The sequence below is a fragment of the Xyrauchen texanus genome, chromosome 10, assembly GCF_025860055.1.
Source record: "Xyrauchen texanus isolate HMW12.3.18 chromosome 10, RBS_HiC_50CHRs, whole genome shotgun sequence".
NCBI classification, from domain to species: domain Eukaryota; kingdom Metazoa; phylum Chordata; class Actinopteri; order Cypriniformes; family Catostomidae; genus Xyrauchen; species Xyrauchen texanus.
In genome coordinates, this window is record NC_068285.1 from 26,099,922 (window position 1) to 26,124,744 (window position 24,823).

Below are 24,823 nucleotides of genomic sequence, written 5' to 3' on the forward strand. Positions count from 1 at the left end.
TGTGTTCAATAAACTGTTCCGTCAGTGGACAGAGGATGAGGACGTGGTTAGCGCATCTGCTGCGTGCCAGGAACAAACAGAGGCACCTTTGTACAATGGGTATATTTCGGTCTTCTCTCCCTCAAAACCAATTAGATTGCTTCAGAAGGCAAGGATTAAACCTTTTATTTACTTTTACGCTGCCTTTGAGCTTTTTGGACCTATGAAGTTTCTGTCACCATTCACTTGCATTGTATGGACCTACAGAGCTGAGATATTCTTAAAATCTTTGTGTTTTACAGTAGAAAGTCATACACATCTGGGATGACATGAGGGCGAGTAAACAATGATAGAAATTTCATTTTTGGGTGAACAATCCCTTTAAAGTAGGAAAGTAGTTTAAGTAAATATAATCGTCAAATACAGATGTTTGCCCATTACCATGACTTTGCATTGCATAGAATCACCTTTACTGGCATATCCAATTTGCATATAATAGTACACATTTTGATTTTAAAAGCAGAGAATAACCTGATGATTTCAAATCTCATTCAAGATTTCTTAAGGGTTTCTTACATTGTCGTTGTTTTATAACAAGTTGACTTTTGATATTGTATTGCTGTGCACGTAGACACACTTATTGTTAACTCTTCAACTGAATGCTTACCTTGTCTTTAGATATATGATGGCTTTCAGCCTCCTTCAATCACCCGAGGCCCCTGCAGTGAGAGAAAAATAGTGAGTATATTTGTAGCAAATAAATGTACAAAGTCCTTAGTTAATGCAGGCTATTATCGTTAAAAGAACAATATCTAATTTTACATATATGAATGGAAACAACTGGGCAATTAAAAAAGGATGAAAGGTTTGATTAACTCAAACTATTCTTTTTTTTTAAAGGAAATAGAGAAACTACTTTTCCTTTCCACCCAAAAATGGAAACTACTCTTCTTAAAATGATGTGAAGATCACAAGCACATAAATTGCATCATGTAAAGGCTTCATATTAATGTTTAAATATAAACCTAAGTCACATTTTATAGCTATACTGTTGATTGAGGCCAAAGGGCAAAACAACTGCTTTTTCAACTCAACTCAACTCATGCAGAACCTTTATGTCTATTATGGTTGCTGTACAGTCCACTAACTGACCAGGTAATGACAGTTAGACAATATCCCCATACAGACAACACCACCTCAAACACAAAGCAGGATTTCTAAAGTGTTTTCAGTGTAGTTACAAAGTGAATGTTGAGTTATGGTCTGCCTCTCGTGGGGCAGCCATTAGGCCACAAAGGTGTTCTGGCATCACACTCCATAAAGGCTAAAAGCTCATAATGGCCCATATTGGGGTTATCAAAATAAACAAATTGGTCCAAGGTGAATGAATCACAGTGCAGATTAAAATATTTGTATACATGTACACACCCAGACAGTCCAAATGCTGATCCAGAACTCTTCAAATATTGTAAAGAACAATTCTTATAATTCAGTTGGAGCAGGCATACCAAAAACACACTGGAGTGAATTTAAGGCACAGTCAATACAGCCTGTTTGGTAACATGGTGGCAATACACTGCAGGGATATGCAAGTTGAGTCACAGGCATGAGTGCAATATTATGTGAAGAATAAAGGTCAAAGGTATATATATATATATATATATATATATATATATATATATATATATATATAAAGGCACCAAATAACAGTCGTCTAAAGATGTACTAAGTAAAGTGTTGTTTACTTATACAGAGTACTTCCCACCCCAGTCCACATAAGAGTTTTGAAAGAGTGGAGGCAGTGTTACTGTGATATCCAAATAGACATGAAGCAAACAGACTGGTTAGAATGCAAGGTTTGAGAAATTAATTCAGGGAAAAAACACCAATCCCTTGCACTGCTGTAAAAAATGCATTTAAAAAAATAAAACCAATATACTGACTCGTCGCAGACAACAGATCAATGTTGAGAGACAAGTTAAGCACTCAAGAGATTGGAGAAAACGAGTGGCAAGGTCTAATGAAGAACTCTGCACTACAAGACTCATTGTGTACATAGCATAACTGTTGTCAATCTAATATGCTTTGGAACTTTAGCAGCAGAAAAAGCACTAGCCCTAACTTGTGTGCCAAATAATTTGATAAAAAAGATCAGAAATGTAAGGCAACAGCTGAATACACAATCGATTGTTTTATGTTTATATGGTAAGTAAAAAGACAAGACTGTAAAAGTTCTTTAGGTATGTCAGTCCACTTGGTAGCCATCTTGGCAACCCTGGAGGGCTATATTGTGTCTAGGCAATAGACATGCACGCACAGGTTCTTCCAGCATAAATGGATCAATGCTGAATTTTCAAAGCCTGATTTTCAACATTACATGTAAATAACATATACAAATGGCAATAAAACCTAAATGATATGCACATTCTAGAGTTATCGATAAAGACAATGGCTGAGTTCAGAATGGCATACTACCATCCTTCTCTATTTTTGGTAAATCAAAAATAAGCGTAGCAAGACTTACAAACTCAGTCCACATCTTTAAAAAAAACTAAAAAAGCTTATCAGCAAAACCACATTGAGTGTTGTGCTTGCTTCCATTTATTGTTTTAATGAGAGTCCATCATAAGACTTAAAAATACATGAAATTACTACGGTAATAAGACTTCTGCGAAGACTTAACTAATTGTGAAAACAGATTACAGAATTCCATTTAAATCTACTCCTGTTGCATCTTTATTTTTGCAGGGACTTTTTGCAGTGGCCGAGTATACTAACTAGGGGTTTAAAATGCATTGTTGCTTCGATCTGACAAATACATTTCGCTGCATTGATTACTGTATTTCAGAATCAATTATCATTACTCTATTAATACCCAATGTGATACGGATACTGTCTCAGATTGCACAAACCTTCTCACAATAGATGCAGATTGAAAAAAAAAAAAAACAACAACAACAAAAAAAAAACGCTCACTTCAAAATGAAGAAAATTCATGCTGTCCAGTTCACCCCTTTGAACGCACATAGGATAAGCGGGTTGGGATGGATGGATGCAGAATTCGGATTTCTGTTTCATTATTAATAACCGTTTGCATTAATTTTACCAAATTAATTTAATTGTCATCCCTTTCTTTTCCAATTCGATAAATGTATTGCTTTAAATCTCCATAAAATGCGTTATTTCTCAATAAAATAGGTTAACCACGAATAGAACACAGCATAAATAAATTTAAATGAGCAAATGCATCACTCACTAATTTCACACTCTTTACAGTGAATACCTAACAGTGCACTACATAGGGAATAGGAAGTGATTTCAGACAGTCCTGAAAGGAGCTAACCACTTAAAAGCTAAATGCCTGTTGACAAAGTTACCTTTGTTTGATCAATGGCCACCTCCATTCTTCTGTATCTTTCATTGAAAATAAATAGGTAATATGTAGGTGTACAACATATCACATAAAACTGGCTTAATATGCTACTAATAGATAGCTTTTAATTCTATGTCCCTGCTTAATTTAAACATGGGCCTTATATGTCTGAACATAAAATTTTATTTGTAATTTTTGGTGCAATACATTTTAATGATACATGCGAATCGATTACGCTAATTCCACGGCTTACATACCATCTGTTAGTGTCTTTGTAACAAGTCATTATGTTAACCTTTATGCATATCAAAACTATAATGCATGTAACATTGGTATAATTTTTCTGTTTATACATGCAGACATGTCCGTAGAGCAATGAATCAGAAATTATGAATAAGAGAAACTTAGTCTATATTCTTATCAGCAATGACAACCAATCCTAATGCACCAGTTATAACATCTTTGAGCATGATCTGAACATGCACCAAAACCTTCACTACATACAATACTGAAGCAATTTCTGACCATATTTGTTTTATGTTTCCCTCCAGGAGGACAATATATATACATCAGGTCATCAGAATGCCACCACCTCCCAGTCACAAGGTCCTTGATCATATTTCACAAGTGTGCAGTGCAGTCCTTAAATACATAACGCCTGGTGAAGCAATGCTGCTGCTGTGAGGAAGACATTAAAGCACCTGAGAATGCACACAAAGTGAGCCAAAGTACCAATCACATTTGAAATATTCAGTAATATTGAAAATGTTTACAAAAAACAACAAAAGAAACTAGTTCTGCACTGTGAATCCATTTTCAGAAGTGTGATGCCAGAACCTCAGAAGTATTTCAACACGACTGAGGAAAGAGAATGAGTGTTTTGTTTGTTTTCATGGAACAAAAGACGAGATCACTTACCTTTTCTGGTGATATGCAAGCAAACCTCTTGATGCAAACAAGTCCAGGCTCAACTGTCCATTGATCTGTAGAACTACTCATCCTCAATGTAACCAACTGCTGGAGTCTCAACTGTGGTGTAGTGGGTGAGCTGGACACTGGCCCCTACTGCTCAACTATAGCACCACCATTCACTCAATAAACATTACAGACACGGAGACAAGCTCTTGCCATATTTACGAAAATCTCAAAAGCCTGAAAAAGGCACGTTTCCACTGTATTCTGCCTGGAGCAAAACATGTGTAGCAATCAAGTAGTATGGTCACCCCTATAAAATGTATACTGAAATTCAAGGTCCCATTGTACAGTGTACTACATGCATGGGTAGTCAGAATATTGATTATGAGATTTACTCTTATGTTCACGACAACTAGTCTTTGACTACTGACTTCAAGTGGTTTTCTCTAAATAATATATTACCATTTAAAATAAGCCTATTATTGACCCATTCGCCAAGCTCTTCTCCTCTTGGATATTATTTCTTGTTCTGAAAACGATTATCACAATCACTTGAAGAGAAACGCATAATTTGATAACGATCAAAACACCTGATAATGTCTAACAACACACCCACTATAGAGTTGTGAACTATTTATTTCCATTTATGAAGACCTAAATCAGTTATTTAAGTTATTTGCTATAATTTACCTTGGGAGCAAATATCAGCATCTTTGCTGATGTAATACATACTCATTTTGAAGTAAGTGATATCATGTAGAACATCCAAAGCACGGCATTAAGATTTAAAGATTTAAAAAAAATTTAGAAAAAGAAAATACTGTGCGATTTCTCTCTGGGTACCTTGTGCCACTATTACAAGTGAAAAGAAACACCAATTTTTTCATATTTTTTTTTTTGAAAGAAAATAGTAAAATTTTGCTTTAAACTACACGACTCCCATATACTCTAATTAGAAAAGAACAAACTCTTGTCAGATGAAAATGGCGGACAGCAACATTTGCAGAGATGGGATTAGCAAGTAATATGAGGCGGGGCTTAGCGAAGGGTCAATTTTACGGTTTAGGATATTACTGATGGCTCCAAGTTCAAATGAAATGTACTATGTTTGAATGAATTGTTCACCAAAAATTAAAACTCATCATTTACTCAACCTTATGTCTTTCCAAATCTGTGTTCACAGCTCTTTTCAATACAGTGAAGAATATAGTTGTCAGGGTCAGTCAAGCTCCAAATAGCACCATGAAAGCATAATAAAATGTACTTAATTTAAAGTGCACTGTATTCCAGATCCTCTGAAGCCATATGATAGCTTGTGGTATTTTCATCACACAAAACTAACCTTTGGGTTCAGAAGACTTGGAAAATAGTGCCCAAGCTGAATGGACCATTTTTGTGGTGCTTTTTGGCACAAGAGAGTCTATGGTCACTATGTGCTTTCGTTATATCAAAAAGATACTAAGTAAATAAAAGTTACTTGTTCCTGTGAGTACATGCCATTTTTAGGTGAACTATTCCTTCCTAATTTGGTGAAGTTGATCAGTGATTCTTCTGCTGACCTCTCTTCTTCCCGTGTCTTAAAAGGTAAAATAAATAAAATAATAGTACATTTATAGCTGAAGAGAAAAAAGAAAAGTAAGTAAAATTAGAATTATCTGGTTGCAGGACTTGGCAGACTGTCAAATAATCATGCGTTGTGCACTTACCAAGCCTGGAGATGTGTTATGTCCTTGAAAACTGAGATGTCAGTTCATTTTTATTTTGCCTTTCCTTCCAGCAAATAGTAGCTAGCTACAAGGGCTTTTAGTAGTGCACCCTTCCCATATTCTGTTCTAAGGCTTTCATCAAGATGGCTAATGTAATTTGAGGAAAGGACAAAAAGGCAAGTGAAATGTTCAAATATTCAGAATATCAATTTGGCTTTCAAAGTAAATCCTCATTGTATTCTTAATTTTCTGCTGTTTCTAAACTGGCCTCTTGCTCATTTCACTGTTGTAAACATCCAGAGCTTTTTGTCTGTGGTAAAGCTTGTCACTTAATAAGAGTGGCAGCAAAAGGCCATGCCTTTAAAGGGTCATGAAACACTAAAACATGTTTGTTTTTTCAAGCTGTAAACAGATTCGTACATGATGCAGATAATGTGTGAAAAAGAGAGAATACATTTATTTAAAGGGGACAGTGGTTAATTTAGAAAAGTTTGGGCTATTTTCTTCTGGATTTGGAATCAATGTTGATAGAATATTACATGGATGTGGAAAAACGTCTCAGATTTACACTAGATTTGAGTACTACTTTGGTTTCTCTTGATATTATTCATGAGAAGGGTGCTTTCTCAGCCATTCAAACGCATCGGTAGTGAATATGAAAGTGCATGGTCCAAATGTTCGAGAAGGTTGCATGTTTTCATCTACAAAGCTGACAGAGTGAACTGCTAATCTATAACTGCGAGATTTTTCTGTTTTAACTGGAGTTTCTAGATGTATTAACAGTTGGGCTGACCGGAGTTTTTTTGACACACTGTCTGATGTAATGTGGCAGATTGGGATCAAAAACAATACTTCCTAACTGTGTGTTAAACAATCACCCCCTAATAAATTATTATATATATATATATATATATATATATATATATATATATATATATATATATATATTATATAATATAAAAATTACAAACAAAATTCAACTAATTTTAGATGATGCTTATATCAGGCAGTGAAGTTTTAGAAAAGTTTATCTATTATTGAATCCAATAATAATTACTCCAAGTCATTTTGCACTGTGTGTGTGTTTGTGTATGTAACTGCTTACATAATTTATTTTCCTTTAGGGCTTGACTTGCAAAATGTTCATTCATAGCAGGTGTGCTTGTCAATGTTTGATTTCAGTTTCTTCATCATGCTATCTTAATCGGGAAAGTCCAGTTTTCCCACATGTCCCCATTTCTTATTTTGCAATTATTTAATGTTTATGAAAGCCCAATGGAAATCCTTGGTAGCAGCTTTTATGTGCTACATTTTTCATATAGCCAACATTTCCATATGGCATATTGCCGAGTTCCATCTTGAAGGGCATTCACACTTGGTCTTTTGTATTTGGATAGCTATCTGATCAGTAAAAAACCACAAGTGACCTAGTGTAAATTCCCCCAAAATTACAAATATTGCGTATTTGTAGATTTAGTTGTGAATTAACAAAACGGAGTATAATATATGTGCATATCTGTTGCATGCAATTGTGGTTTATAGTGCATTTGTGGGAAACTTTTATAGTGTAAATAAGAGAAGAAAAAAAACTGATCGCATATCACTCTGCTGCTTACAACCACTTTTTCACCTTTATTTATCCCCAATTTGGAATGCCCAATTCCCACTTAGTAGGTCCTCGAGGTGGTGCTGTTACTCACCTCAATCCATGTGGTGGAGGACAAGTCTCAGTTGCCTCCACTTCTGAGACAGTCAATATGCACTTCTAATTGCATGGCTCACTGTGCATGACATCGCAGAGACTCACAGCATGTGGAGCCTCATGCTACTCTCCGCGATTCACGTACAACTTACCACGTGCCCCATTGAGAGTGAGAACCACTAATCACTACCACGAGGTGGTTACCCCATGTGACTCTACCCTCCCTAGCATCCGGGCCAATTTGCTTGCTTAAGAGACCTGGCTGGAGTCACTCAGCATGCCCTGTTTCTTACGCACTTTTAAATCTTTCAACTGTGTTGAAAAAGGGGGTTTCATAACATTTATTTGTTCACACACTGAAGTATATTTGGGATGAAATATTTGACAAGATGGTTCAGTGTAGTTTTCCTAAAATGGAGGAGAAAAAAAAAAGTATCTAAGACCCCATTTTCACCTGGTATTAAGATGTGTTTTGAAGATCCAATCACATGTGGCATGTGTGAATACTGTGAATACAGGTCTAAATGGGATTTAAAACGCTTTGTGGTGGATAAAAAACCCCACATCCGAATGTGGCAAAAATGCATGAGAACACATCACATTTGTGGTGTAAATGCTAGGATCATTTGATCAGCCAGGATCAGACGTGAAGCGCCACCCCTCGACAGTAAATCAACCGCTGCGCTAAAACAAGTGTTTAAACTGTTTAAAAGAAAAAAAACTGGTCAGGTCAGAACATTTTAAAAAGCGATATTCACAAGCATGAGAACTTCACAGCTCTTCTTTGGTGTGTCTGATATCAACATGCAGGGACACTTATGAGAAGCAAGAACATCTGCAGCTAAGGTTAATACAGTAATACAGTAAAACAAAGGACTATTCTGCTCAAAATATTGCTTTTGTGCTTTCGCATTTCACATCTGGGCAAAATAGAATGGCGTTTTTTTTCATGCTTTTAGTCTTTTCTGTCTTTGTTGTGCTTTAATGTAATAGAGTAACACACTGACATAGTGACTGATGTTGTCATGAAACAAAAGTACTTTCCCTCCAAATCTGATCACAAGTGGTCACAGGAGATGTATTTAAGGGACCAGGTGTAAACACATGACCACATGTGATCAGATCAGACCCGAGGCACATCTTAATTCCAGGTGTAATCGGGGTCAAATTCTTGAAAAACAATCAATCTTCCTAAGTTGAAGTAAAAAAAATAAATAAATCCTTGAACCAGGTATCCTTCAAACTAATTGTATTCACCTCTGCTCAATGAACTCCACAGAACAAAAATTCCAGTTGCCAACATCAAGGACAATCCACCATTCTAATACAGAACAGAATTTGCTTCTTGTAAAGTAAGCTTCTGCAATTCAAGTCCATTTGAAGATCCATGAAGGTGGGATGGTTTTATCGAATTAATAAATAACAAAATCAGAACAAATACTCTACTAAAAATCTCTAAAAAGGACCTTTAATTCTACATTCATTTTAAATTACCTGAGAAACCGTAGTAATCCTACATAAATTCCTGAAAGGAAAAAAAAAAACTCAGTAACCTCAATATCCTAAATTATTTCTCTTCTAGAACAAAGAACAAAGTTGATTATTACATACCCATGCTTCAAATAGAACTATCTTTGACAAAAAATCAGCTATGATGAGACTTATGTTATTCAGTAAATAGTAGAGATGCACCGATCGACCGGCCAGGGACCGGAATTAGCCGATTTTCCGCATGCTCCGCCCGGACCGGTAACCGGCCAGTCAGCCTCACGTCATTCCGATACCAAGCCGGTCTGTTTTGTTGCAAGCGGCGCAGGCAATAACGTCACAGCCGCATGTAAACATGTCATTGGCGTGGGAGATCTTCACTGTGTGAGTGAAGAATACATAAAGTTCGAAATGTGTAATAATTGTAAGGCCAAAGTAAACCGTGGGGGAACCACCACAATAACTTTCGGATCAGAGCCAGTCACAAGTCAGCAGCCTCTCCTATCATCCCTTGGTATGAGCAGCGAAAAGACCAAAGCAATTACGAGGAAAATTATGGAATTCATAGCCCTGGATGACCAGCTGTTCTCCATAGTTGAGGACAGAGGGATCAGAAATCTGATACATTTCCTCGATACAGAGTATGAGGTACTTTCCGACGTCACGTTGCCCGAGTTGTTTAATTTCGTGTCATGTAACACACGCAGCCTGTTATCTGTCAACATTGGGTACACAAATCCGGGAAAGGAGAAGGGGGGTGCTGGATGGCAGAGGCAGGCTAAATACATATAAATTGTGCCATTGTGATTTAACGTAATTTTTCCCACCGTGTCCGATATTAAAATCAGTGCGACACAAATTGCAAAAGGCGTGCGTATTGTCGATATGGCTTCGGGATATGAAATTCAATTCTTCCATCCAGCTGTTATTAAATGTACATGTATATTTTGTTTTTTTTTCACCAGAGCACCAGCTGAGTCTTCTCCTCCCCTCTACCAGTGACGCTTGATTTAACATCCCGCGTCTACTGCCTGCACGGATATCAACAGCGCAAATGGGTTGTAGGTGCCAGATTGTGGTCAGAAATGATTTGTAATGTGTATGATGTGTTGATTGTGTGAGTAGGATGCGTTTCATTCAAGATCTGGCAACTGGACCACCTTGGAATAATATATTGATTTGACTATTCATATAACGTGGTTTGGGCCATACAAATTACGCGAGTTTTTTTTTGGGAGATATAACAAAACGGGAGACTCCCTGGAAAAACGGGAGTGTTGACAGATATGGTTATAAGCCGTTCCCGAAGCAGTGCTCAGTTTTACAACTGATATTTGTACATCTAATGTAAATTGAGAGTATTGGACACTTCAGTTTTTCAGATCTTTGGAATTGTTTTGTTAGACGAGTAATAAAGAAAAAAAGGTCCATTTACAAAAATAGTGTAAAATGACATTGGTTATATAAAGCAACTCATTTGCAGTTAATTGTTATTTCTACCTCTTTCTAGTCACAGAGCACTTTATTTTGAGAGTTGTTTAAGTGAGAGAAGATCCTGTAACTTAGTGCAGTTTGGGGGAAATTGTAATGTTTAATAATTTATTTTATTATGAAAATAAAATTTAGCCTTGAAGAAAGGTAGATTTTGTTTGTATATGTGGTCAATAATAGTTCTTAGAAAGAAAATTTGAAAAAATCGGGATCGGCAGATCACACTTAAAAAAATCGGAAATCGAAATCGGCCAAGAAAATTGCAATCGGTGCATCTCTAGTAAATAGTATTTAACTTCCTAAAACAGGCTTCTTAAAAGAAAACTTAAGGACCATTAAGAGGCTTTTACTTACACAAATGTAGGCTATATGGTATTCACCAAAATATGGGATACAAAAACTTTGATAAGCAATAATAAATGTTAATAAAAAAAATTAAAAAAAGTTGTTCCAATTCTGACAAATAAACCAACTAAGATCTAGAAATGGTTAAAGAACGGTTGTTTCACCAAAAGTCGTGATCTGGTAGTGTATTTATCCCACATTACCAGATTTTGTCAATCAACATATCTGGTCCACAATGCAGCTTATTTTGCCAAAGAACCTACCACTTGGGCTGAAAGGGACCACCATCTAACTGACATACAAAACGACCAAAGTCCTGTAGAGGATGTTAGTGATGCTTAGATGGGTAAATCCAAAATCAGCCTAACTGTAAAGAATATTCGGGTGTGCTCAAGAATCGAATCTCTTGTCTCTCGATGCCAGAAACCTCTTTGGCAAATCCAGGCACTTGTTCTGCCACAAACCTCTTTGGCAAATCCAGGCACTTGTTCTGCCACAAACCTCTTTGGAAAATCCAGGCACTTGTTCTTTCTCTGAAGCACTCATTAAAGTACCCACAGAACTTCTCAAATTTTCCTGGTGGACTTAAAATCTGAGAACCCTGAATCTAAAGTCAGCCTATCAGATTGGAGCTTGCAATTTTGAGAAAGCTCTTGTCATTTTTGTAAGCAACATGCATCAGATAATTGGTGAACGGTCCAGTGGCATGCCTTACAAGACTGCGAGTGAGAACTGGTGGATAAATGGTGACAATCTGAAACAAGTTCCACATTCGAAGATACTTCAGAATGGTCGAACAAACCTGTTAAGGAAAACATTTTATAGAAAACTAGCACAACAGACTTATGCTAAACTGTGAAATGTTCAGCACTGTTTTTGTTGTTACAAGTATTCTGATAGTACAAGCCATTTGGGATTATGAAAACCAAATAGCATCTATTAGTTACGCTACATAATTTAAATGGGGACAACTCAAATTCTTTTAAAGTAGACTAAAAATTAGTTTGAGATGCAGATCCTTCATTATGGCTACAACTTTGTAAAAAGGCATACATTTTTGAAAATGTTTCATGTAACCGAAACAACTGTACTCAATTTGTACGGTAATAGCTGTACCTTAACTCCTAAGGCAATAACCATACAGAGTGATGTAGTACATGCAGATAAGCAAAGATTCCTAATAATGACATTCTTATTTTTGGCTGATATCTATATCATGATTCAAATTTTTATGGAAAAGCAATAAAAAAACACAAAAACACAAAATAAAAACAAAAGGCGTTTTTGAAAACATATTTCCCTTGATATTGTAAATAAGTATTTTATAATTAATTTATTAATAATTTAACCATTTTAAAATAAATTGTATTCATTTTAATGCGTAACCTATATAAAAACAATACTATAAAGATGATCTGCCCAAAATAAGTCCAGAGCTGTTTCTGATTTAATTTATATCAGTTGAATCAGCAAATGAAGACTGTGTCTAAATGATCCACTTCACTTTGGACCTCTTAGAAGCAAACAAAACTGTCATTCAAAATTTGTATTATACATGGAGCAACAGACTTGTATTTGTTGCAATGCTCAACTGCTGGAAAAACATATTACATAGAAAATTCAATCAAACATTTTAACGCTACATGAGAACATTTTGTAGACTTCTGTAAATTGACACTTTTCACAATTAGTTATTTGGGGCTGCTGTAAGTGCAATCTCAATTTATTCAATCATGCAGCCCTATCTGACAGTCAACCTTAGTCTAAATTAAATTTTCAGGATTTTCATCAAGCAATTTCACAAACACATGTACAAAACTATTATACTCACATCTCACATACTAAAGACAAGATAAATAAATTTAGACAATATTAACACATGGAAAATGGTGTGAAATTACATAACATAATACACAAGGTATAAATTCCACTCGTTCGGTAACTAAAAAGTCGGATAGTAAAAACTACGTTGAATCTCACAAATTGACAGTTTTGCGTGGTTCAAATGTAAAAAGACTAAATCCATGAGGTGTTACATAACAGTACAACACATTAAAATGCATTTATGCCACTTTCTGCTTAGATCGGCCAAGATCTGATTATAATTAAATCGGTATGACTTAAAGTTGCTTAATGAACAGGTATCTGTGTTTAGCTGCCTCTGTAGTCTACTTTTCAAATTAGTTTCTGTGTACACACTGGCATTAATGCAAATATAGATATTGTATTTTTTAGTACTACCAAATCACTCGAAATGCATAGTACTAGTTTACACATATTTGAGACAAATGGAAAAATGCGTAGATACATTTTGGTTTTTTTTTTACTCTGTATTTAAATTCATTAACAAAAATTACATAAATGGGTTTGGTTCTATGCATGTATACTTATTTGAACCAAATGGGATTAAGGTAAAAAAACAGCCCTCCAACAACTTTAAGAGTTGCTAATGATTTAATGGTTTTACAAGCCAGCTGTTGCTAATAAGGTTGTTTTAAACTGCCAAAATAGGTGCAATAGGTGAAATACACGGGTCGCTCAAATACCAACATTTTGGCTTTGGTACAATACCTGCCCTGGTACGTTTACTTAATCGATAATTAAGCAACAAATAAACAGCCTTTGATTACAGATGAAATAACAGAAAACTTGATTAAAATAACATCATAAAGTTTTACAGTTTAAAATACTGTTTTTTCCATTTTTTTTTGGATGCCATATTTTGTTTTAGTTAAATTATATCATCAAAAAGGTATTTAATCAAATTAATACATAAAACTTAAAACTACATTACATCAAATGAAAATGTAATTTCGAAAACATTGCAGCTATTTTGGTCAAGAAGCACTGTATAACAGATTCACATGCTACTAAGAATATTAAATGTTTATGTACACTACTCTTATACTTCTTATACTAAAGTCTTTAATTTCATGCATCCAGTTAAATAGCTTTTGAATAGCCTTGTCAGACCTTTGAGTTCTTCCTTTGTGTTTTTGGTGGTAGTTTATGATAAGACCCTCATTCCAAATGAAATGCTCAAATGCCTGTGAGCTGAAATCTCCTGCACCAAGGGAGAAGTTTGAGTGAGAGTTCACAGCCACTTCATTCTAAAGCGCATATATATATATATATATATATATATATACACACACACACATACATATACACACACACATTTTAGAATAATAGTAAAGTCATCAAAACTATGGAATAACCAATGGAACTATGGGAATTATGTTGTGACTAAACAAAATCCAAAATAAACAAAAAGTGTTTTATATTTTACCATCTTCAAAGTTGTCACCCTTTGCCTAGAATTTGCAGACATGTACTCTTGACATTTTCTCAACCAACTTCTTGAGGTTTCACCCTGGGATGCTTTTAAACAGTACTGAAAGAGTTCCCGTCTATGTTGGGCACTTATTTGGCTGCTTTTCTTTGTTATTTGGTCCAAGTCATCAATTTCAAAAACGATTTTTTTAAAATACATTTTAGTTTTATAATGAAATTAATTAATATGGTGGCACAATTATATTTTTGTCTACAAAACTAATTTCAAACATTTATGCAAACACCTTCAGATCAAAAGATTAAGATCATTAGAAACATTTCAGTCAAGTGTTTCAAAACATTTGAAAAGTAGTGTATATATATTAGGGCTTCCCTGACCAAAGATTTTCCTAATTGACAAGTAGTTGTTAGTTTAAGCCATTAGTCGACTAGTTGTCGCACATATATTTAATTACTTAAATATACTTTTTGGGGGGCATCAGAAAATGGTTTGAGATCCAGAGCTGAGAAAGTATAAGTAATATTGCTAACACTGTTCTACATTACAGAGAAATACTAAACCGTAATAATGAGCCTTTAAAACATACATTTTAAAAGTGCGCACGCACAAAGTGAAATAGCAGAAAAGATTCTGAATGTGCCAGAAAAACCAGCAAGGTGACTGTCTGAACATTTTGTTAATTTATAGAGAGAAATGCAAATTAAGTTAAACATGCAGTAAGCGAGGTACTAATTTAGCTTCCCCACTCTCCACCAACACTTGGATAAGCCTAATAGCAAATATTTATCTAGATTATCAAATGTTAGAGTGAGCGGCCATGCTAAGTGGCTAATGATAGGCTACTTGTAGGTTTCAAATGATAAGCAATGTTTGAGGTCGATGAATAATAGGCAAACGTTTGCATGTCACTTTCTTGGGGACATCATTTACCCTCTCGAAATGATCCATGACATTGGATTTCCTGTCCGACATAATTACCGCATGGACCAGTCGTGTAAACGATCATTTCTGTCAGTCACTGAATGCGTGACTTCGCCACTTCCTGTGGAGTTGTTTTCTGCATCCAACTGACCAATCAAAACTTGGTTGAACATGACTCTTCTCATCGACTAATGTTTGGTCGACAATTAGGGGGCAGCCCTAATATATACAGAGCATTAAATCATATCCTTTGGTGGTTTATGGATCACACCTGGCCATTTCAAGATTAGATTTTAATCATCTAATTGTCATTGATTTTATCCCAAAAATTGCAAATTCTGTAAAATTTATTAATAGCACTATACTGTATGACAGCACCGAAATTAGCCACATGAAGATATTTTACTGTTTTAAACATTTTGTATAGTTTGTATTGGTATACCATGCAACACTTTGAAATACTAATGCAAGTTATAATAATCATCTGAATTATAAACAAATAAAAATGGAAGTGCCATAAATTTAAACCCAACTTATTTGACAAACAGGAAACTAGTGTAAGCGTGCCTTGTAAACCACTTTTTCCTTAAAAGGTCGTCAGGCAAACAGCGCAGTGCTGCATAGTTTTGTCGTTGAGCCTATATTACAACATGATGAACTCTTTAAAATGCAGTCCTTTGCTATTTAGGCTTGTATGAAACACAATACAGAGCAAACTAGTTACCCATGTTTTAAGAAAATATCTGTTTCAGGCTTGATGAACATTACACACGTAACAAATCGCTATTTCTATTTAGTTAAGTCTGACTGAATCCAGTTGATTAAGCAGTCTGTAGTCTACACTTTGAGGTTTGGATTTCAAGTAAATTAACATTTGAATGCACCGTATTTTCCAGAAATAAAGTTGTACTGAAACCCTCTAAATAGAGTATTTCACTCTCATGAGACTAAATTTCATGCTATGCAACTAGTAAATCACTCTCATATGAGACCAAATTTCATGCTATGTGACTAAAATATGTCTGTTATTAGTCACTGGTGAGCAAATATTATGACTTCCCATGCCAATGATTGAGATGTGTAGTGGCGAAGTGCTTTGCACACAGCAACCCTTTTACTGAAGAAGCTGGGGATTAAGAAGTTGGATCCAGCCTAGACTTTTACAGCATGTTGTGTCTCGTGAATGCGCACTCTGAAAGAAACTGACCTTTTTTGGCTGCACTTTTCCAGACTGTATTCAATACATGCTCCGTTTTACAGCATTGCTACAGACCAGTTCCATTGTTTATAGCCATAGTGCTTGTTATTAATATCAATGTAAATCGCACAACTGCATATAAACAAACATGTTACAAAATGTAGTTATGTAGTATGTGTAAAAAAAAAAAAAAAAAAAAGAAATCAACAAATATTTAGGTCACAATCATACATGAAATATTTTATCCTCAGAAAACTGTAAATAATAAAGAATTAAACAAATAGACACATGCAGCTTCTATGGAAGGGTTTGGTACAATGTTTTTTTCTTCATAGTAGTTTTGATATATTATACAAATTATAATTTATGTGCTACATAATTGTAATAAGTGTAATTCTATGTTCTAAGTGTAATTCTATATTTTGTTAAAACAAGAAATTCAACGAAGCAACAGCTTGTTTCATTATTTAAAAAAAAAATCAAATGATAAAATAAGAAATTTGTTAATATATATAAAGCTAAAACCGGATTAAAATGATAGTGAAATATAAAATAAAATGTACAATCCCATAAACTATATTGTGTGAAGTCATATATGAATAGATAGAGATAGATAGTTGAAGTTAGAGGTTTACATTACATTTACAGTTTTTTACAATTCCTGACATTTAAATCGAAGAAAACATTCCCTCCCTTATATATATTAGGATCACTACTTTATTTTAAGAATGTGAAATGTCACAATAATAGTAAAGATATGATTTATTTCAGCGTTTATTTTTATCATCACATTCCCATTGGGTCATAAGTTTAAATACAGTTTATATTTGGTAGCATTGCCTTTAAACTGTTTAACTTGGGTCATTTTGGGTAGACTTCCACAAGTTTCTCACAATAAGTTGCTGGAATTTTGGCCAATTCCTCCAGACTGAACTGGTGTTTCTGAGTCAGGTTTGTAGGCCTCCTTGCTTGCACACACGTTTTCAGTTCTGCACACAAAGTTTCTATCGGATTGAGGTCAGGGCTTTGTGATGGCCACTGTAATACCTTGACTTTGTTGAACTTAATCCATTTTGCCACAAGTTTGGAGGTATGCTTGGGGTCATTGTCCATTTGGAAGACCCATTTGCGACCAAGCTTTAACTTCGTGGCTGATGTCTTGAGATACTGCTTCAATACATCCACATAATTTTCCTTCCTCGTGATGCCATCCATTTTGTGAAGTGCACCAGTCCCTCCTGCAGCAAAGCACCCCAACAACATGATGCTGCCACAGCTATTCTTCACGGTTGGGATGGTGTTTATTGGCTTGCAAGCCTCACCCTTATTCCTCCAAACAGAACAATGGTCATTATGGCCAAACAGTTATATTTTTGTTTCATCAGACATTAATAAAAACAGTAAGATCTTTGCCCCCATGTGCACTTGCAAACTGTATTCTGGCTTTTTTATGGCAGTTTTGGAGAAGTGGCTTCTTACTTGCTGATCAGCCTTTCAGGTCATGTCGATATAAAACACATATTACTGTGGATATAGATAGTTATCTACCTGTTTCCTACAGCATCTTCACAAGCCCCATTGCTGATATTCTGGGATTGATCTGCACTTTTCGCACCAAATTACGTTTATCGCTAGGAGATACAATGAGTCTCCTTCCTGAGCAGTATGATGGCGGCGTGTTACCATGGCGTTTATACTTGTGTACTGCTGTTTGTACAGATGAACGTGGTACCTCCATGTATTTGGAAATTGCTCCCAAGGATGAACCACACTGTGGAGGTCCACAATTTGTTTTTCTGAGGTCTTGGCGGATTTCTATTGACTTCCCCATGATGTCAAGCAAAGCGGCACTGAATTCGAAGGTAGGCCTTCATTTTTTTATATAAAAAAAAAGCATTAAAAAAAAAAAAAAATTCACACTTTATTGCAACGCCCCCGGAACATAAGATTTGTGAGAAATGCAAGCTTGTAGTACCACCTGTTTACTCCAGAGGGCAGTAAGTGAAATGTCAGATGTATGAGCATCATGCAGTTTATACAGTGAAGAAAACACTTTAGTAGGCAGAACAACACAAACATGCGTTACGTTCTTGTGTTCAAAACACTTGAATGAGAGCAAATGCGAACTAAGGGATCTCAAGATGTTTAAAGATTGAGTATTAAACTATATTTAACTTGACACCGTGACCCAAACATTTTATGTTTATGACGCAACGCACCCAAGACACTACACAAGCATGTCTGACGTGGGAGTACATTGACGGGTCATTAAACAAGCCCTCATAATAAATCAACTGATTGACAAATTCAATTGTGAAATGGATTGCTGTGAACTGTATGCCAATGATTGTCTTATGTTCAATAATATGGTAGTAAACAATACATTGTATTCTAAAGCCGCTTTTTGGATTGTCTTATTAATGATTAACTCTTCTGCCACAAGAATGTAATGCATTTTAATTATCTGAATATTTTATATACATATTTTATATATATAAATATATATTTAAACCATGTATAATTATATATTGATATAAATTGTTATATGAGGGGCTCAGCAAATATTTGTAAGTGCAATTAATTAATCGGGACACCATGTAATTAATTTGATTAAAAATGTTAATCGATTGACAGGCCTATTAGATAGAATTAGACTATCAGAAACTAATTGTCTGAAGGCTTGACACAATTTTCTGGAATTTTCCAAGCTGCTAAAAGGCACAGTTAACTTAGTGTATGTAAACATCTGGCCCACTGGAATTGTGATCTGTCTGTAAACAATTGTTGGAAATGTACTCATTTCAAGCACAAAGTAGATGTCCAAACGATTTCTCAAAACTATATTTACTAATATGAAATCTGTGGAATGGTTAAAAATGTGTTGTAATGACTTCAACCTAAGTGTATGTAAACTTCTGACTTAAACTGTCTATATATCAGCCACAACATTAAAACTACCTGCCGAATATTGTTTAAGTCCCCCTCATGCCAACAAAATCGCACCACCCGCATCTCAGAACAGCATTCTGAGATGCTATTCTTTTCACCACAATTGTACAGAGCGGTTATCTGAGTTACAGTAGACTTCGTCGGTTTGAACCAGTCTGGCCATTCTCTGCTGCCCTCTCTCATCAACAAGGCATTTCCATTCGCAGAACTAACCCTCACTGAATGTTTTTTTTTTGTGTGTTTTGGCTACATTCAGAGGAAATTTGAGAGACTGTTGTGTGTGAAAATCCCAGGAGATCAGCAGTTACAGAAATACTCAAATCAGCCTGTCTGGCACCAACAATCATGCATACGATTATCTGATCTGCCAATTGTGTGGCAGTAGTGCATAAATCATGCAGATATGGGTCAGGAGCTTCAGTTAATGTCAACCATCAGAATGGGTAAATGTGATCAATGATTTGATGAGCTGGTTTGAGTATTTCTGTAACTGCTGATCTCCAGCGATTTTCACACACAACAGTCTCTAGAATTTACTTTGAATGGTGCCAAAAACAAAAAACATCAAGTTAGTGGCAGTTCTGTGGAAATAAAATGCCTTGATGAGAGAGGTCAACAGATAATGACCAGACTGGTTTAAACGGACAAAGTCAACGGTAACTCAGATAACTGCTCTGTACAATTGTGGGGAGAAGAATATCATCTCAGAATGCTTTTGTTGGCATGCGGGGGACCTACACAATATTAGGCAGGTTATTTTATTGTGTTCTAATCATTCATTAATGTTAGCAACTGTATCTATGGACATTTCTGATATTTGCCATCTTGTTTGCCTTGCACAAATTATCCAGTGTCACTGACAAAGATTTTACTATGAGTGCCATGAAACATCATTGTGTGCATGTGAGGAGTTTCATTTGACAGCAGTCTAGAGTTTGTTAAACATTGTTTTGATGGGGCAGAATATTTAAATTGCTTGCATAAAGTACTTGGCAAAAGACAAAATACTTTGTATATGCTACTTTAAAACACTTACCATTTCTATGACTGATTTTTATGTATTTGTGTGTAATTGTTTGTGCAGCGTTTGACTGGCCAACATCAACTACATATAAAATATGTAAATAAGTCACAGGACCTTTTAGATGATAAAAAAAAATACTTATATTCAAGAAAATATAATAATTGTGATTACTTAATACCCAGAGAATCAAGTACGAAATAGTTCTCAATGGCCAATTCACAATTATCATTTAATGATTTATGGCCATTAAGGCAATGCTCAACATGGTAAACCAGAAATTGCTTTATTTTCTTTATAAAGACACAGCTCTATAATGCAGCGGAAAAGCGTATAGTGTGAAAGCTCTGTGCATGTCTGCTATTGCAGTTATACTACAGCGCTGCTTATGCGTGCAGTGTGAAACAGGCCTGAGCTTTTGATTCTAACATACGGGGGTAGCACCTTTAAGTTGAAGAAAAAAGTACCAGCTTAGAGGCCATTTGCAAAAGAATATTGTTCCAACAACACCTGCATTGGATTTGGGAGAACCAACTTTACTCTTTATTGAAAATGTACATGTATTACTTCAAATGTGAATGGCATTGAACACAGCCATAGAAAGATCAGAACAACTTACAATATTCACCAGTATAACACAAGTAACATGACAAGATATAGAGTAGTAGGAAACGAGATTACATATTGGTAGCACTAAGCCAGTGCTGACTTTGTGAGCTGTTTTACTATTAAACCTATTAAGAATACAAAATAAAACTGGGAAGAAAAAAAATCTTGCCACAAAAGGGATGAGGCTAAAATTGCAAGAAAATACTTTAAACTTAAATACATAAATTCTGACTCCAGAGCTGAGCTTCTGGAATTCCACATACAAACTCTGCTTTAAAGTGCCAGATCAGAAGCGTGGCTTCTTAGCAGGTCCATCAAATTCCTCACGGACCCTGCCAAATCCTGGGTTTCCAGCACCCATGCCCCTTGGGCCACCTTGTGGGAAACGCTCATTGCGCTACATGGACCATTCAGTTATGTATCAGTGTGTGTGGAAAAATAGCAACAGGTGCAATAAGTTCCATGAGTTCATATTTTAAGTATTATAAAATTGGGATCCAAGGAAAACAATCGACGAAACAGTTCCAACACGCAGATCCATGGGTGCCACAGGTGACATAGGAAAAGGAAGAGAGGGTAATGTATTCATTAGTCAAATCCCATTACATTGCATTCCAATAGCGTAGTTATGAAAAATACTATATAGTACACAGATACGAACCATATTTGCATGAGAGATAAGTAGAAACTATTAAGGCTAAGATGCTCCAGAGTTCCGATTAAGTCAATGAGGTTGGGTTTATATTAGGGGTGTAACGGTTCAAATTTCTCACGGCTCTGACTGTATCATTATAAAAGTTTCACGGTTTCAGGACTAGACAATACTTGCCATGTTCAGAAAAAATACTAATACTAAATCCAAAGTTAGAATACTTAATTTCGAAACAAACTCATGTTTGCCCTCACAAAAAAACAAAAAAAAAATGAATCCATTATTACAACAACAGTACAATAATTAACCACGGTTAATTTGTTGTTTAAAAAAAAAAAAAAAAAAAATCCTAAATCAACATATTAACTTTGCATTATTTGAATTAAAGTGCATTTTAAACTCAACTCAAAATAAATTTAACATTCTGAAGTTGTGCGTCAAAATAACACAGCCAAGCACTTTATTTGTTTTATGTCTGTCCGAATTATGCATGCTTAAAAACAAAAATTGTGCACTTTTTGGGGTCATCTGTGCACCTATTTATACCAGAGTGATGTCGCCGTTTACAGCACTCTCATTGAATAATATCTGCAAACAAATAATATATATATATTTTTTGACCATTTTTGTTGTAAATGACAGCAAATAAAAAATGTTGCCAGACAGGAGACTTGAATGACGCGGAGGGCTTCTAATCTTCTCGGCTTGCCATTTTCAACTACACCCCAACGGGTGCAAAACTGATTTCATTAACTGATTTAACATACTAACAGTTAATTGAACAGCTACGGTCGGTAGAAAGTTGCCCCAAATGAGCCACAGATGGAGTATATCCATCTGGAGAGCCATGCAGGTGCCTAAGTGGGAGGTTGTAACTGTGCCTGCCAATTTGATGGTGTTTTCTTAACCAAACTGTATGCTCCAGATGCATCAGCAACCACAGTGCAAATGATTGCCAAACTGTGGGTGGAGAACTGTATGGTATGGTTTTAACAAGAACCGTTGCACCCCTAATTTGTATTTTACTGCTTGAAAAAAAAAAAAAAAAAAAAGTGCCATCTGGGAGAATACCAACCCTCTAAATTATGAGCACAAAATGTTTCTAATCAATGAGAATTATAGCATATTCATTTCTTGAAATCAATTTTAATGCATTTAAAAGTAGACATTTTCCAATGAAGAATTTAAAGATCTGAATAAGTAATTACTAAAAATGTTATTTAATTTTTGTTTGTTAATTTGAAATTGGCACATTGTATATTGTCACAGTGGAAGACAAGTACATTTGGTTTCTTCACTTACAAAAATCCTCCTCGGCTGACTATATTTGCATAACATGTTTATTTAGATGGCATGTATGGTTTTCTAAAGTATTTTTATATGGCTTTCATCTGACATGTAGGCAAAGGCACTTGTCAAAACATGCAGCCATTATGCAGATCACTTGGATGAGATGGAATGACTGCATATGAGAAAAATATTCCAGACTGAGCTGGAAAAATGCATTCTTCTGTTTACATGTTTCATCAATATGCTAATCTAAAAGGATTCATATAGGCTGAAACTATCCAGATTGAAAACACCACAAGTGATGAAGTGGGTAGTGTGTTTTCCATTTTCCAGATTATTATTATTTGAAAACTGTTAGATGAAAGCATACTGTAGTTAATGTTAATTAACATTTGATTAAGCATTGCTATAACACAATCATTTGCATTGTTATTTGAATAGGCACCATGTGCACTTACTACAAGTCTAAATCTTTTTGTAAAAACTGTTAATCAACAATAGTCAACATGGAGCATTCACATCCCATTTTACATCCATAATGTGACATTTAAGAATGAATCAATGTTCAAGTGGAAAAAGCTTAGGCCTGGACTTCAGGAGTTGAATGAATCTTCAAGGTAAAGTCTCAATATCAGAATGGAGACAGACTAGAATGAGAGTGTGGTGGACTACTCCCATCCTAAGAAACCACAGTTGTTCAAACTTAGAGGCATCAATGTTATTACAATGATGAACAATACATTTATTTTTCTTTGGAATAACATGCATTAATAAATCATGCACAATAAGACCAGAATCTTGTATTAAGTAACTAAATAGGGTTTATTTGATTTCATGATGTCTAGAAGAGATTCTTTTTCAAGATTAAGTGATTCTAATTTTTCTAGGGATATCAAGATACCATTTTTTGAGAACGAACAATGAGTACCGATACTTTTTCAGTACTTGCCGAAACTATGTTATGTTAAACTATGCTAAATAATGTTACAGTAAAAAAAAATCTATATAAATATAATAACTTAACTTTATTAAACGTTTCAGCTATTGTAATTCAATATGTAAAAGCTGTCTAAGAATGATTTTGCATATTTAAGGGGAAGATTATTTGTTGACATGTATGGCCCTATAAAATCTATATTATAATTCCTTTCACAATTTCCACATTTAACAGTTTAATTATACATTATCATTAAAGGGTTTCTGAACAAATGAATTCAAATTCATTTAAAAAAAATGCATTAAAAATTAAACCGAACAATTATCACTAATTTTCAACATACCATTGCATTATTTTATTATATGACGTGTTTTTAAACGGATAATCAAAATACAACTGTCAAATAAAGTGCTGCACAATAGTGCATCACAGATGTGAGGTATTGCTTAATATAAAACAATTATTATTTTATTATTACAGTAAATAGTACATAACTGTAGAGTAGTTATATGTTTGTCATATTGAAATGTAAATCTTATTTTGACGGAACTCTGATTTTGACAAGCAGCGCAGCTCGCTGGTGACCAAGAGTGAATTTAAACTGCTAAAAGGCAGCAATTTAATCAACGAACTGCATGTGCACACAGATTGAATTTTTATTTCATGAAATTTCAGCCTTTGCCATTTAATAATAACACTAGGACATATCGTGAATTTAATTTGTGCACTATAAACTTATGCAATGTCATTCATACATCAGACGATATCGTTGTTTTGGTATTTTTACGAGAACTTAAGCAAAGTATCAGACGAGATTCCGATACCAGTATAGTTAAAGGGACACCCCTACTTTTCTTATGTGGACAAATGCACAATTTACAAGTAAAGATGTTCACACACGAGACGAGAAACGGCACGGTGCAGTAGGACAGCACAGGTACTGCGCACAAAA

General features: G+C 35.0%; 1 protein-coding gene across 29 annotated transcripts in view; it reads right to left on the reverse strand.

Annotated features, from left to right (window-relative positions):
* Window positions 1-646: 646 nt before the first annotated feature.
* LOC127650212 (splicing factor, proline- and glutamine-rich-like) overlaps window positions 647-24,823 on the reverse strand; it is a 38,423-nt gene continuing 14,246 nt past the window's right edge. For 28 of the 29 annotated variants that reach the window (XM_052135498.1, XM_052135509.1, XM_052135491.1 and 25 more), the window contains one exon: window positions 20,874-21,389. In XM_052135498.1, the coding sequence (XP_051991458.1) occupies window positions 21,279-21,389 (111 nt within the window). In that variant the 3' untranslated portion in view covers window positions 20,874-21,278. Of the gene's footprint in view, window positions 699-20,873; window positions 21,390-24,823 lie in introns of those variants that run through there. The other variant, XM_052135490.1, reaches the window with a different exon arrangement.